At 42.8% G+C, this 16,229-nt stretch overlaps 2 protein-coding genes across 25 annotated transcripts in view; both read left to right on the forward strand.

Moving 5' to 3' along the window:
• The first annotated feature begins 5,063 nt into the window (after nt 1-5,063).
• Nucleotides 5,064-10,002, forward strand: LOC101482554 (keratin, type I cytoskeletal 19). Its single transcript, XM_004538717.4, has 8 exons — nt 5,064-5,702; nt 6,389-6,471; nt 6,726-6,882; nt 7,445-7,609; nt 7,731-7,856; nt 8,049-8,269; nt 9,235-9,269; nt 9,369-10,002. The coding sequence occupies exons 1-8, from the start codon at nt 5,070-5,072 to the stop codon at nt 9,473-9,475; spliced, it is 1,527 nt and encodes a 508-aa protein (XP_004538774.2). The 5' UTR covers nt 5,064-5,069; the 3' UTR covers nt 9,476-10,002.
• Nucleotides 10,003-14,469: 4,467 nt separating this feature from the next.
• The window catches only part of rims1b (regulating synaptic membrane exocytosis 1b), a 96,488-nt gene continuing 94,728 nt past the window's right edge, over nt 14,470-16,229 (forward strand). For 11 of the 24 annotated variants that reach the window (XM_076885261.1, XM_076885271.1, XM_076885269.1 and 8 more), the window contains exon 1: nt 14,478-15,219. In XM_076885261.1, coding sequence (XP_076741376.1) covers nt 15,053-15,219 — 167 coding nt within the window. In that variant the 5' untranslated portion in view covers nt 14,478-15,052. Of the gene's footprint in view, nt 15,220-16,229 lie in introns of all 24 variants that reach the window. The other 13 variants (XM_076885274.1, XM_076885276.1, XM_076885279.1 and 10 more) reach the window with 4 other exon arrangements.

The raw sequence follows: 16,229 nt of genomic DNA on the forward strand, positions 1-16,229 counted from the left end.
ACAAATAACTAACTTCTACAAATACTAGAAATCACTCAATGAAATAGAAATCGTGCATCTTTGATAGTTTCTACAATAGAATACAATAGATAGATGGAATAGCCTTTTATTGTCATTGTGCATGTACAACAGAATTATGGGTGATAATAACATTATGGGTGACAGCAGAAATAAATAAGAAACGGAAGAAATATATACAAAACATGAGAAAGACACACATTAAAGAACAAAGTGCTTGGAAGTAGTGCACAGAAAAGACTTAGATTGGTGGGTGGGTGGACACCGGTGGGGTGTGTCGGTGTTTGTTAACAGTCTGAATGGCCCAGGGGAAGAAGCTGTTTCTGAGTCTAGAGGTGTGGGATGTGATTGACCTGAGGCGCCAGTCAGAAGGCAGCGGGTCAAAGTGCTTGTGGACAGGGTGCGTGCGAGGGGTCACCTGTGATGGCCCAGGTTTTTCTGAGACAGGAGGTTCTGGTGATGGCCTCCAGGGGTGGCAGAGGGCAGCCAGTTATGTTTTGGGTGGTGTTAATTACTATGTGCAGATTCCTGTTCTCAGTCGTGTTCTCTACGTACCAAACATCCAGACAGTAAGAGAGCATGCTCTCCACTGAGGAGCGGTAGAAGGCCAGCAGCAGCTTCTGCACACGGAGGAAGTGCAGCCACTGCTGGGCTTTCTTTACCAGGGAGATGGTGTTGTGGGTCCAGGTGAGATCAGCGGCGATGTGGGTGCCCAAAAACCTGAAGGTGGAGACAGATTCACCCTGTTCTACATTTGTGATGATGAGTGGAGTGGACCTGTCTGTGCCTCTTGAAGTCCATTATGACACAGCACATCAACCATTTGTCAGTTAACTGAATTAAATGTTCATAAATGCACCAACAGCACAAACAGAGTCAACTGTTCCACTTCAGATTGTTCAGATTGTTGTGGACTTCAGGAGAATGCACACCCAACATGCTCCTCTGACCATTGACGGAGCGTCTGTGGAGAGAGTGAGCAGCACCAAGTTCTTGGGTGTGCACATCACAGAGGATCTCTCCTGGACGTACAACACCACAGCACTGGCCAAGAAATCACAGCAGCGTCTCTTCTTTCTCCGCAAACTAAGAAGAGCAGGAGCTCCAGCCCCCATCATGCACACTTTCTACAGAGGCACCATCGAGAGCATCCTGTCGAGCTGCATCACTGTGTGGTTTGGAGCCTGCAATGCGTCCTGCCATAGAACCCTCCAACGCATAGTGAGAGCTGCAGAGAGGATCATTGGTGTCTCTCTCCCCTCCCTCCAGGACATTTACAGCACCCGTCTCACTAAAAAAGCCCTTTGCATAGCGGCTGATCCCACGCACCCAATGCAAAGCTTCTTCAAGCTGCTGCCGTCAGGGAGGAGACTGCGGAGTCTCCAGGCCAGGACCAGCAGACTGAAGGACAGCTTCATCCATCAGGCTGTCAGGAAGCTAAACTCCCTCCCGATTCTGCCCCCCTCTCCCCTCTTCTCCACCACGGTCTCACTGAACTCTGTCACACACACACACACACTCACTCTCTGACGCACTCACTGGCCTGCTCCAGTCACTTTGTGGAGCATTGGACTGCCATTACCTCATAAGACTTTGCTGTTACACTATCTCTTACCGTACACTACGAAATCTCCATTTGCACTATTTGCCTATTTTGCACCACTATGCCTTCTTACTTGAATATTGTATATTGTATATTGCATAGCTTTTTTTTTGTTATACGTAAAATTGTATTGTATTTATTTAAATTTTTACTTTTTAATTATTTTATTTGCATTTTTCTAATCACTAGGGTTTGAGAGTAACGCAATTTCTATTCTGTGTATGTCCTGTACATGTGGCAGAATTGACAAATAAAGTTGACTTGACTTGACTTGACTTGACTTGACTTCAGTGACTCCAATTAGCTGAGGTGAGTCCAAGAAGACAGCTAACAACTATAGATGGAAACAACCTGTCAGTCAAAGCAGGCACTCCCTTCATGGCATTGAAATGGATCACTTATAATAACGGTCACCCAGTATGAAGGACTCAGGAAGGAAGTTTTGCAAACACATGATTCATCTTCTAAATTGTAGGAAAAGTTTCTTCTCTTCTGGTTTGTATGAGCGCTCATATGAACCTAAAAAGCTGCTCATCCAACTTTTAGCAAACGCAACCCAAGTGCTCACCTACAAAAGCTTGTGCAACAGCAGCAGCCTGAGAGAACAACACTCCAGAGAAAATGACTTTTTCAGAACTGGCTACATCTACCAAAGATGTATCATATTTAATTCATTAATTTCTTGGTAACACTGACGTCACGCTGCGTTTGTTGGACGTGTCAGTGTTTTTTGATAGAAAAGGGGAGGTACCAGACCTAACTCCAGTTCTATGAGTGCATTTAAGGTGCCCCCAAAGAAAGAGTGCCACCAGAGCCGATCTAGGAGAGCCGTTCCACTTCATGGTAACCTCACTGTGCAGAAGACAACTGCAGTTCAGCTGTGTGTGCAGGAGGGGGAGTGTGTAATTAATGAATTAATTAATTAAATTGTAAAATCTTTATCTATATCTGCTTCCAGACAGAAAAAAGCACCCTTCTTTTGCAAGTACAGCACAAAAAATGTCAGAATTTAAATAAAATAACATGAGGATCTCATCTGGACAACCAACTGCTCCAAGTTGGTCAAGAAGGTGCCTCTTCTTCCTGAGGACTCTGAGGAAGAACCACCAGTCCTCAGACATCCTGGTGAACTTCTACCGCTGCACCATCGAGAGCATCCTGAACAACTGTATAACAGTCTGGTACGGGAGCTGCTCTGCCTCAGCCCGAATAAACTGCACTACTGTAAATGCTATATAGACAGTCGTTCTGTACTATACAATAATTATAGTTTTACAACTGTTTATAACTTGTATAGTTTCATATTTATATCCTGATCATAGCTTGTACACTCACTACAGCCTGTACATACTTATAGTTATAGCATATTCATAACATACCTCCATGTACATTGTAACATACCCATAATAGACCCATATTTTGTATTGTATCTATATATCTATGTTATTGCTAAAGCACTTTCTGGATGGATGCGAACTGCATTTTGTTGCCTTGTACTTTTGATATGTGCAATGACAATAAAGTTGAATTCTGATTCTGATTCTTTTCTCCATAAAACACAACCTTTGTATGTTGATTGGTTGGTCCAGGATTTATGACAGGACACATTTTATTGTAAGAGATAATTACATGTTAGACATACAGCACACTGGAGACTTCCACGTGTACATAAGAAACAGCTGGTTGTAGGGAGGGAAAATGATGCAATCCAGTAACTGCTGCTTGTTTCCTGACATCAAAATGGCTCGTGGCGTGGTGACATGCCTGAGACTCACATAAAGACACTTTACTACTACTAAAACATCTATACTGCACCAACCAGGTGTTTTAAAAGTGTGATAAAAAGTAGTAGAAACTTGAGCTTCAGCTCTGTAGGCTAGAGGTGTAAATACTGGCCCAGTATCACAGATACCAAGTACCAGTAGTGATACAACAAACTTAATGAGGTGAATGCATCATTGTTGTGCTATATAAATACATTCATCTTAACAGTTAACACAGAACGGTTATTATATCCAGGCATTTACATTTTTTCACTTCCAATAAAATAATTTAACATGTTTCAAAAGGATGATTACATTATTTCAATCTTTGAATGTACTCTATTGGTAACCAGTCAGCTGAAGTAACAGCTATCGTGACCAAAAACACTTTGAAAATTACTAATGCTGTTGAGCCCACATGAGTCATAACTGAAACATGACTTTCACCACCATAAACTACCTGGGTTTTCTCTACCAGGAGCCTCGGTGTCTGTGCCGGGGATCTGGGTCTCTTTGAGCGTTTTTTTTATTTTTTTTATTTTGCAGCTTGTTGTTGCCTTTTTCAGTTTTTGATCCATTTGTACAAACTGTTTTGCAACAGCAGAGAATTCCCTTCTTACACACATATTGCAGTTTGCTGTGTGTTCACTGACAGCTGTAAAATGTTCCTGCAGGATGCTCCTCTCTGCAGCCCGCATGTGTCTTTGCACAAGGTGTCACATGACAGAACGAGGGGGAGAATCGTATGTGCATGAGAGGAGCTGTGTTTGCACAGACACGTCTACTTTGTGATGAAAGGGGAGCAACATACTGAACCTAAGGAGTGAAAAACTGAAACTGAAGTATGCCATCCACATCTATATGATGCCAGTAGCAACGTTGCATTAATACTATCTATGTTTGGATCAGTCCGCCCACTCCTACCACAGGCCCCCATTCATATGCATTCCCAAGAGAACTGTATCAGAAGTTTTCTGGTTTCACCCTGGTTGCGAGTCTATGGCCACCCCTTGGCTCCGCCTCTGTTCAGAGAATGAAACCTCTTATCCCTGGGTTTTACCACTTCTTTTGCCTCATATGGAAGTTACTTTTTAGATTAATATATATAAAATATATCATTTTGAGAGACTCCTTTTATTCTTGTGGTAAGTTTGTAGGTCTGTCACTCTGTAACACCTACTGTAAGAAGCAGTTACTAACTAACAGCCGTACAGGCGATACATTCGAGCCTAATCTTAGCTGCATTTGCATTTATGGCTTAACTACCATACAGTACTGGCAAATGTTTCAGATGTGTCCGAGCAGAATCACCATGAGTCACCCTGAGTAAATTCAGAATGCGGCCCATAGAAAAAACCGCAGATGTGGCATAGACAGATGTGAGCAGACGCTAACGTCTGGTCTCTGTTAGCCACAGACCACCTTTAAAGGGAAAGAGTCTGCATTTCACCCGACCCATAGAAGGTGGACCTGCGCCTGACTTTGGGCATCCTGTCTACAGCCTGTGTCAACAGGTCAAAATGCCAACTGTGAGACACATTAGGGTGACACGTTCATCTCTGTAAGGATATTATTTTTGGTCTTTGTTATGAGCGAATTATTCTATAAAGATCATTCCCACATACTTCTACCAAAAGAGAAATTCATCTTTCATTTCCTCCTCAGATTAAGAGGCTTAATTGAAAATGACGAACGGCACGAACAATGGCCAACACCCTCTTGAACAAAATATTCAGTGGCGGCCGTTACAGCGAATACCAAAAAGACCCACCACGCCTGGTCACACCTGCAGTGACGAGCAGTATACCTGTTTGGCAGCTCCCTCCTCTCATTGCCCTATAAAACCTTCCTCCGGGCTCCGTCAGCACCACCTCTTGCGTACCACTCGTGGAGACTTAGCGATCGCCGCACCTGAGAACAGAGACCGACTCATCATGACCTCCATCCGCCACGGATTATCCGCTCTTTCCCTCTCCTCCGCGCCCAGCCTGCGAAGCTCTCGGGGTACAATGAGCGTCTATGGCGGGGCAGGTGGTAGAAACGTCCGGGTGTCTTACGCCTCCAACGGCCTCGGCTCCGGCTTTGACTTGTCACAGACGCTCTCAGGTGACAGCGGCAGCTTCTCCGTATCAGGCAACGAGAAGGTGACTATGCAGAACCTCAACGACCGGCTGGCTTCCTACCTGGAAAAGGTGCGCTCTCTGGAGACTTCCAACGCGCAGCTGGAGCGTCAAATCCGCGAGTGGTACGAGAAGCAGACCCCCACTGTCAGGGACTACAGCAAGTATGAGAAAATCATCGAAGACCTGCGCAAAAAGGTGAGCTCTCCCCTTCAGTAAATGTTTAACTAAAGAAAACAATTTCAAAACTTCAAAAAATGAAGCTGAACTCTTCTTTCCAACCCTTAAACTTTTTTTTTTTATCTCCCACATCTGTTGTTGATAAGCTCTGAATGTTGCCGAACTAAGTTCCCTTCGTTTCTTAGTATTTTTTAACCCTTTCTGCATTAGGTGATGATGGAAATGCCGTTATTTGTTTGAAGAAAAACATAAAAATCAAACACAAATTATCGTTTCAACATATGTCGCCTGTTTTTCAAAGGAAGTCACCTGCTTCTTTTAAACACAATAAGGCTACTCTGCAACATTATCAATAACATATGGCATGCTGACACACCAGCAGCATCATTCAGTTGTCTGTCCGTGGAATGTGGATCAGATCTAAAAAAAAAAAAAACTACACAAAATGACAAACTGGACTTTGTTACTCAACAGGATGTAGAAACCCTGCCAAGAGTGATGCTCAGACGCACTTGATGAACAAAATAGTTCTTTGATCCTGTTAAAGCATTTACTCTGGAATGAATAAATAAAGTTATTCTGTGTAATAACCCAACCTTGCCAGCCTACATTCTGGACAATGAGTCACTAACACGCCTTTGTGGTAGTATTATATTCGGATTAGAAACCACTCACGCTATTTCTGCTTTGTTTACTTTTCCTAGATCGGCTTGGCCACACAGGACAACGCCAGGCTGATGCTGCAGATTGATAACGCCAGGCTGGCTGCAGAGGACTTCAGAATCAAGTGAGTGGGAACATTTGCCGATGTCTGTGTGGTGGAAAAATAATTAGCTGACTGCTATTTATTCAGACGTGACTTCACCCGTTCTTGCTCTCTCTTGATATTATCACTGACCCGTAACCTTCAACAACAAAAGGAAAAAGTGGTTTAACTGGCCCAGCTGGTTTTTGAGCTAACGCTACATCGTCTGTATTTGTTTTTGTTTTAACATCAATCGAGCAGCTACAGCAATATAAGCAATATTTTATCCCCAACAGGTTTGAGAATGAGCTGGCGGTGCGCATGTCGGTGGAGTCGGACATCGCCGGGCTGCGAAGGGTTCTGGATGACCTCACCATGAGCAGGTCTGATCTGGAGATGCAGGTGGAGGGTTTGAAGGAGGAGCTGGTCTACCTGAAGAAGAACCACGAGGAGGTGAGCGGCCTGCTGTCACTGACATCAGAGTGGCAGAACAAAAAACAGACATGTGATGCACTTTGAAAGTCTCAGGGCTGCACATCCAGAAAACAGAGTGCAGAACAAAAGCATGAAAGTAGTTTTTGATGAGTCAGTTCACCAGCAATTTGGCATCATTTGCCTACTCAAACAGCCGTTAATCCCGAATTTGTTTAGATCATTTTAATGTGACTTCAGAGCCTCAGGCTGATAAAAAAAAGATAAGACTTTTCACATGACAGTCCAGGTCTGCTTAGATGACAAAAGTCTCATAAATGTCCACCTGCATAAAAAAACACATTCAAAGAAAAATGCTTTGGCCACACAGAACAACAGTGGGATACAGTGAAAACACAGCGAGTCAGCAGCACACAGAGTCATGAACTGAATCAGTGTGAGGCTACATGAATGCAGTGTTTATAAATTTTGGTACTTTCTGTAACAGTCTGGTTTTAACTGGCTCTTCACCTTAGGACCCAAACTGTTTTTTTCCTCTCTTAGCATTTCATGCTCTTACCTGTTACTGTTGTCATGGTTTCAGGAGCTCGCAGCCCTGCGTGGACAGGTTTCTGGCAGCTCTGTGAATGTGGAGGTGGACGCCAAGCCTCAGGAAGACCTGAACAAGGTCTTGGATGAGATCAGAGCTCAGTATGAGGGCATCAATGAAAAGAACCGCCGTGAGATGGAGGCCTGGTATAAGGTCAAGGTGAGGAGAAGAGGCTGCACTTTGAACTGAATCATCTCATGACTGCACTAAAATAAATGTGATCACCCGATGGCTTGAATATCTTTGTGACCATTATTGTGTCCATTTTGATACCTTTTAGTTTGATGAGCTGAACAAGCAGGTGGCTTCCAGCACAGAGACCCTCCAGTCCTCAAAGACTGAGATCAACGATCTCAAGAGGACCCTGCAGGCCCTGCAGATCGAGCTACAGTCCCAGATCAGCCTGGTAAGGAAGGCTCTACATACCAGCAACACATTTGCAGCATTTTCCTGAACACACCACAAACCGCAGTTAGTCAACCTGCCAGTCACCATTTTTTATGCCTTATGCGACTCAAGTGGAAATACGAGTTTCAAAACAAGCAATTAGCACTCGGCACACACTCCTTTATCCTCGTGTGTTTACTCTCCCATGAAGAAATCTGCCTTGGAGGGTCAACTGTCAGAGACAGAGTCCCGCTACAGCCTGCAGCTTACCCGGCTCCAGGCTATGGTGGACGGCTTGGAGAAGGAGCTCAGCGAGGTGAGGGTGGACATCGAGAGGCAGTCCATGGAGTACCAGCTGCTGCTCGACATCAAGACCAGGCTGGAGATGGAGATTGCAGAGTACAGAAGGTTGCTGGATGGAGAGGATATACAGTAAGTTACTTATAAATAAACATCTATCACTGTAAATAACTACTTTTGCAGTAAAGCAGAGGTTTAAACTGGTGCCAGTGGCTGTATTAATGTGCTAGTGCTCTGGCATCAATGCATTTAAAGTCAGCCAAAGCTGACGAGAGGAGCAGGAGTTGCAGCTAATCCAAAAAAAATTGAATAAAAATTTTGTAATCAGTAAAGACGTGGTTTGGCGACCAGTAGAATAGTTCCTGGGTTTTTCCAATGTTAGCTGCATAGGCGAAGACCACCCTCACTAACTTCTGATGCACTCCCATTCATTTTGTTCTGTAAGCAGGCCTGAAATATAATACGAACCGCACAGTTCAAGAGTTACTCCTTGTCAGCTTTCAAAGGTTAAAGGGTTGGATGAAGAAATGGTGGTAAAAACGCTTCCTGCCAGAAGAAGGAAACATGAGTAAAACTAATGTGTCATAATCTTAAAGCTGTGGGCATTAAAAAAAAGACCCAACAACATAATTTTGTGTTATAGTTTGTTTTATTAAAGCAAACCAAAGTTTTGGGAATGCCAAGCATCCTTAAAACATTAAAATGTTTCAAAAGCACAAACAGGAAAGGCAGGTTCACTTCAGTATCCCGAGTATCCTCAGAAAGCAAGAGGATACAGCACTCTGTGGCCAAATAAAGCAAACTTTAACCCTTAATAACATCAAACCAGCTGAGCTATACAAATTCCCTCTCCATATAGATGTCATAAAAGAGGAAATTGACTGTAAAGACTTTTATTTTTTATCTTATTTTATTATATACCAGGCTGTAAACATGTTCATTTGTGCTGTAAAGCTGGAAACTTTAACGTGGGAGTTTGTGGACACTGACTCGCATTTGGAAAGTTTTAAAAGTTCCTGCACCCAAAAGTTCATCATTTAGTACTTTTTTCCTTAAACTTGTAGCAATCCAAAATTAACTTTTTTGCTTTCATGCAGGAAAACCGTTAAGGTCGTCGAGGTCAAAGAAGAACGTAAGTTTACGTCACTGCTGCTTTTATTTATCTCAGTGTTGTTGCCTGGTAAAATGACACATACTACAGGTTTAAATTATGTTCCTATTCGCTCCGCAGGTAAACCAGTCAGAACCCAGAGGAAAAAGGTGGTGATTGAGGAGATCGTTGATGGGAAAGTGGTGTCCCGCTCAGAAGATGTAGACACAGAGGTCATCAGCAAGTAGACAGACTCTCAGCAGATCTGTACCAAAAAAACAACCAATAGGTGCCCTTCCTGTCCTCAGATGTCTACTAAAGCTATTCAGGAAGAGAATTTGTAAATATTTCTCTCCTAAATCTTTTTTTTTTTTTTTGGGATTGCTATTTGGGTTTTATTTTTCTCAGAAAATATTTATTCTGATTTAATGTTTCAGAAAATAACAAAGCTATTAAAATTGGAATAAAAAGTTTCTAAAAACCAGCGACACGGAGTCTACTCCTGCAGTGCCTCACTCATACATTAGGTGGCACTGTCAAGCAGATTAGTGAAAAAGCGTTTGTGCAAAGTCAATTTGAATATTAAGGTACATTTTCAATGTTGTATGAATAGAAATGGCATTTTATGTAGCAAATCTTACATTAACAGTGCTGAAGGTGTTACATGATGCTTTTAATAAGGGAGCCAATATCCTTGAAATGCTTAGACCACTGTGCTGTGCTATTCCACAGAAGGAGAGCAGACCTCGCTTCCCATAAACATTTGTGTCTCTGAGCTCTTTGTGTCCTTGTTTTCATTTCCTCAAATGAACAAACATCTGCCTTCCTTTTCGTGTCATTTTCTAACCTAAACACAAGAAACGCGCACAAAGCTTTCAGCTCTTCCTTTGTGCAAAAAGAACATGCACATGCCTCATAATTAAACTTAATGTGACACACTGCAGTTTTGGTGCTACTTTTAGGGACTGTACAAAAACAACTAGCAGGTGACAATATTTTCTTTGCTTACATAGTATTCTTAGAGCAGGTATATCTTTCATGTAACCAACGCCAGGCTAAGCGATGTAGTTATTAATTATCACACACACACACACACACACACACACTTTGATTGTTTGGAGGCAAATGCATCAACGTATTCTTAATTATAGACCATAATTAAAATGAAAATTATGTTTTGTGGGCAATTCCTGTCTGTAAGTATTAAATATAAACATATGTCTACAGATTTACAATAAATTAATAACTAACGCCGCTAATCACTCCTACCCTTATCCATGGCATACATCGAATGAGCTACACTGTGCTGCAAACATGGTGAGTATTCAGGATCAGCTCTTAACATTTAACATTCGTACGAGATTGATGTTACTTTAGCTTTATCATATTTATCATACGATTATTAATAATCACTTAATACAGACTATGTGTAATTACACACAAACGTATTTTAAATTCTAATGTTTTTCTTTGCTTTGTTGTCCATAAACCTGAAATCAGCGCTGAGCTGAGGAAGAGTTCCTTACTCTCACTTTAAGTGACCAGAAACATGGTGACAGTCTGAAGATTGACTGCTGCAAGTCTTTTTGTGGTCTTCACCTGTTAGTTTGAGAAACCACTTGTGTGAGAGGTGAAACGGCTTCACAGACTTAAAACAAAAAGTCCAGTTGCCTTTTATTTTCAAGCTCTTACAGTTACCACGACTGATGAAAACCTGCACAGACATAAACATCATGTAGTGACTTACGAAGTGATTCACTCCTCTCTGCTCATGCAGTGTATGTCAGTGTCCACTAGATATCAGTATGCTCACAAAGATCGTCTGTTCCTGTTTCTGCAAAGTCTTTGACAAGTGGAGGTGATGCTTGTTTGTGCCCTCACCATGTGACAGCTGGGACAGGCTTCATACTCGGGTCATGTCTATTTTTAGATTCAATAAAAAAAAAAAAAAAAAAAAAAACAATTTAAAATTAATATTGGCTGACACAAAGATATATTTGAAGACACACAGAAGTAGAATGACACAGTTTTCAGTGGGAACAGACCAGTACATCTCTTATATGTGTCATGTGAGACTGTTATGAAGAGGGGGGTGGGCTAATTCCATTTAAGCAAAAGTTTTAGCATCAAAATTTTGTATTTTTAAATTATGAATATGTACTATAGGAAGATATATGTATTAAATGTAGATCACTTTGAGATGGTGTTAACTACTTATATTCTGTTGAGTAGCTTTATCTGCATTAGCACAGTAACATATATTACAGAGTACAAAGGATAGCACTAGTACTAGTATTTTCGTGTCAGATGAAAATACTAGTACTAAGTGCTACATGTTCTCATCCAGTGTGGTTAATCTAGCGCATGTTTTTGGCGAGAGGGGATCACTACTCGGCGCCCAGAGGACCCGGTTTTTCCACTTCCTGGTAGAAGCTTCCTGAGTGAAAAGTTTGAGGTGTAGTTTCATCTCCTGTAACATGAGGCTGCAATATGATAAAAACAAACTCCGGATTATGTGTGCATGATGTTATATTTACTCCTGTGTGATTGTCAGAGTTCGTTAAATAAAAACAGTAAAGGTCGCTTAAAGCTCTGCTTCCTCCTGCAGACTTTCACACTCTGCAGCAGACTGTAGCACGACTGTGCCACTCAGGGCTGGGGTCCCTAGTCACGACCTAAATGATGACAAAATCTTGCACCACGGAAAGCTGACGTCACCGCGGTACAGTCGCCGCTCCGGTGACGTCACGTGACGGAGGCCGGGCGGCAGCATAAACAAAAGCCGAGAGTTTAATGCCATCTGCTGGACGGACACAGCCTGTCACCCAGCATCATTACGTCATCCGGGAGAAACCGGTACCAGCTGCGGATCGAAGTAACCTGGGAGCCCGGACCTGAATGCAAAATGAGCCAGGAAGCGAAAGAGCAGGACAGACAGTGAGATTAATAATGGACAGAAGCTGCCAGCATCTCACTCTCTGATATCATACAAACAGATCTCTGAAGTTTATACTTAATACCTGGAATCCACAGGTTTTTCTTATTGTGAAAAACACAAAAAGACACGAAACCTAAAAATGTTTCTGAAAGACTTTCTAAAAATCTGTGTATTCATTCAAAAAATATTGTACAGATTACTGAGAAACCCAAATATTCATTATTTTCTGCCTTATTTTGGACCAAACTTCCCTCCAGACTACAATAAATGTCATGTGGTGTCCAGTCATGTTTCGCTCTCTGTAAAGAACCGTTTAAAATAATATTATTCTCAGAGCAAACCAAGCTGGCTAATTAAACACAGAAGTGGCTGACACATAAATGAAGTATGATGAGCATACTTTATGGAAATAGTAAAGTTAGAGTTTTTAATGAGGCACAGAACTCTGATAATCTTGTATTTATTAATTATTAGTTAAATCTGGTAAAACACATATCACATTTTTAATTGCTTTTTTCACTTTTTAAAAGTTATTTAAAACTAGTCCAACTATGAAAATTAAAATGCAAAAGTTTTATTTATTGTAAATAATATTTCTAAACATGAATCTAAGTCAAATTAAACAAAACGTTTAAGGAAAACATGGAAAACATGTTCTGTTTTAATCTTTAGTTGTTTGGTCAAAATATTAAATATAATAAACTTGTATTACCTGTCCTGTATTTGTTCCATAACATCAAATACACATTTTTGTCAAAGACTCCACATGTAATCATAATAAAAACAAAATAACTAATAAAAACCGATACTATAATACTAATATAAAACTGAAATGAATTCAATTAGAATTTCTATCCTGAAAAGCAAAAAAATATGAAAAAATATTTAAAAACTAAATGAAAATTAATCTTTTGGTCTGGACAGAGTGTTTTATTTTGGAAACTGGCCACGTCCTCTGTGCTGTTCCTGTGTGTGACTTCCAACATGCTCTGTGTAGCCTGATGCAATTCACCCTTGTGGATGTGAGACAGCAAATCCCAGACAAGCCCCTAATTTGTAATTCGCAGAATTTAACTACAATTTTCCCCACTAGGGGGCAGTGTTTTGACAGTGGGATTATTGAATTGTTTTTGGATATGTCCTGCTGTATATTAATTGCTTTTATTGATTTTATTGATTTTATTGATTTGGCTGGTTAAATAAAGGTTATTCTGACTCACTGCACCATCTTGTGGTATGAAGCGGTGTTATATGAAGGTATAATCTAGCCGTAGTGTGGTGGTTAACACATTTGCATAACAAGCAGAAGATCTCTTTTTTAGTTCTGGGAGATAACGCAGCTGACTTTGGGGTTGTGCTGGTATGGCATCTGCACCAAAACAAACAAACAAACAAACAAACAAACAAACAAACAAACAAACATGTGGTTCTTGTTTGATTCCTCATCTGACCCTAGTTTGACTTTGGTTATTATCTCTTTAACACAACACTCAGATATTTTGAACATGAAGTTGTCCAAAATGTTTTTGTTTTTCTGTACATTCAGTAAATAACTAGATGAGTTTAATTTTTTTAAAAATTATTTTAAGCACACACCTTTAACAAGGAAGGATGCAATGAAAGAAACTACAATATTAAAACCGACTGAACACCAATCAGCCTGGCAGTTAGTCAACATTTACTTATATATAACGAACAAAGATGGGGGAAATAAACAAAAGGGAAATAAATGGATGCGTCTAAGGCTAAAATGACCCAGAGAAACCACTTTTCTTTCAAGAATAACACAAAACCATGAGCTACATAATGTTAGAGGAAAGGTGGGTCAAATGGAAATGTCAGAGACCCCTGCCCAGCTTCCATTGCCCTAAAGTAAAGCGCGTGAAGTACGGAGGTCAGTCTAAAGTCTGTATCAGGACACACGATTCAAATGACGTCAAAGAATGGTTAGATCAGGTTTTGTGCAGCAGCTGCTTGTGCTCGCTTGTGCTTGGTGCAATCTCAGGTCCGAATACGGGAGAATAAGCTCGTTACCTGCTCTCGTGGTTTGGAGCGTTTCAAAAATACAGCATAAACACGACGTGGAATCGCTCAGGTGTGGAAACTGCTCACAGAGAACTGAGCAGCTGTCCGTGGTGCTGAAAGTGATCGTGCATTAAACCGGCGGTGATTTATTCGAGTTGACGAAATACAAAAGCATTGAAAGGGGACCGGAAGCAGCCGGTAGTGTCAGACACCGACACGCTTTGTGCTCCCTGAACTTTGTGTGGGTTTGAGATGCGCGTGCCCGAGCGACGCCTGGGATGGTTAAGGACCCCATTCTCACATGAGTAAGCGCGCCTCTGCAAAAACGGGAGATGACGGTGGGCTGCATTCCCATTGACTGAGAGAGAGAGAGAGAGAGAGAGAGAGAGAGAGAGTGAGAGAGAGAGAGAGAGAGCACGGACTCCGCCTATACCAACCCCACATCCAGCTCCAGTCCGACGACGGCGGAGGCTCCACAGATCAGCCGAGCGAAGAAGAACCACGGCCCCCTCCTCAGCTCGACTCAATTCCCGGCGTGAAAAAACGGAGATGGGCTCCGTGTGAATCCGGGCGGTGGAGGGGAGAGGAGGGCAGGCGGGGGGTGGGGGGGGAACGACGACGAGAGCGTGGTGGGGGCAGAAACACCCATAAAGAGGACAAACAAAAGCACAGCCGAGGGTGCCTCCAACCATGAGCGGCGCGCACTACTCGCCGGAGCTGCGGCTGCCGCTACCGCGTTCACTACGCCCGCCGACCATGTCGTGAGGTGTGGCTCGGGAACACTCCGGGGAACCTGTCAGCCGAAACGACACGCCGAGGAGAAGGAGGAGGAGGTGGTGGTGGGGTGGTGCTGGTCGAAAAGATGTCCGCCTCGGTGGGGCCCCAGGGCGGCCCTCGCCCACCCACCGTGCCGCCGTCCATGCCAGATCTGCCGGACCTTAGCCACCTCACCGAGGAGGAAAGGAAGATAATCATGGCAGTGATGGCTCGGCAAAAGGAGGAAGAGGAGAAAGAACAAGCCATGCTAAAGTAAGGGCAACATTTTCTTCCTCCTCTGTGGAAGTTCTAAGGCACAGAAAGCTGCTCTTGTAGCCGAGCTCTCCATTATAACCATCACATCCAGTAACCACCAGCCTCTGCGATTCCGTCATTTTGCACTTGTGGAGGTGTTGATGTGTTCCCAAACATGCAGCCACCGATATAACAGCACCCAGGGCTCGGGAGGTGTTTCCGAAAAGAATCGTGGTTGCATTAGAAGACCGGATGCTGCTGAAAACAATCGATACATTTAAAACAATTTACGGCCACAGTGAGTGGAGACGGCCCGGGTCAAACAGGTGTAGAAAGGGGCTGTGGTGAGGGTGGGGTGTGACAGTGCTGATGGGGAGAGAGGTAGGGGAGGAGGGGATGAATCATAGCATTATCCAGCCCTCACCCACTCGTTTTCATCAATGGGGACTGCACCCCATCCTTCGGTTTACACATCCAGCGCCGCTCAGATTTCCCTTTTTACGCACGCGTGCAGGCTGGAGTGTGAGCTTTATCGCTGTAGGTTTCTGCGGACAGTGTGTGTGTGTGTGTGTGTGTGTGTGTGTGTGTGTGTGTGTGTGTGTGTGTGTGTGTGTGTGATATCCTTTACAATAACAGCAGAAACAATGACATTATAGCTCACTAGCTCACAGGCCTGGAGCGAACCAAGCCGCTTTCATAAGCCCAGCAGAGGGCCGGTGGTGAGGCGGCGTGTAAGACTGTGCTCCCCTCGGCGGAGAGGAGAAGATGGGGTGTGGTTGGCATTCTTAGCAGGCCACAACCAGATAACATACAGATTAGGAAAGACAGAATTGTAACAACATAATAATGATATTGGACGTTTGTAAACCCTCTGCTTGTCGATTGAGCAGGCTGTCAGAGAAAACTGAGAGAAGAATAAGAACAGAGAGTGCTGGTCTGGGGGATGCTTGGCTGTACAGAAGCTTTATGGGAAAATGACAGAAGGGGACCACTTCAAACTGAACAAACCCACTATGAGATGATAGGGA

This window comes from Maylandia zebra, linkage group LG6 (assembly GCF_041146795.1).
Source record: "Maylandia zebra isolate NMK-2024a linkage group LG6, Mzebra_GT3a, whole genome shotgun sequence".
NCBI classification, from domain to species: domain Eukaryota; kingdom Metazoa; phylum Chordata; class Actinopteri; order Cichliformes; family Cichlidae; genus Maylandia; species Maylandia zebra.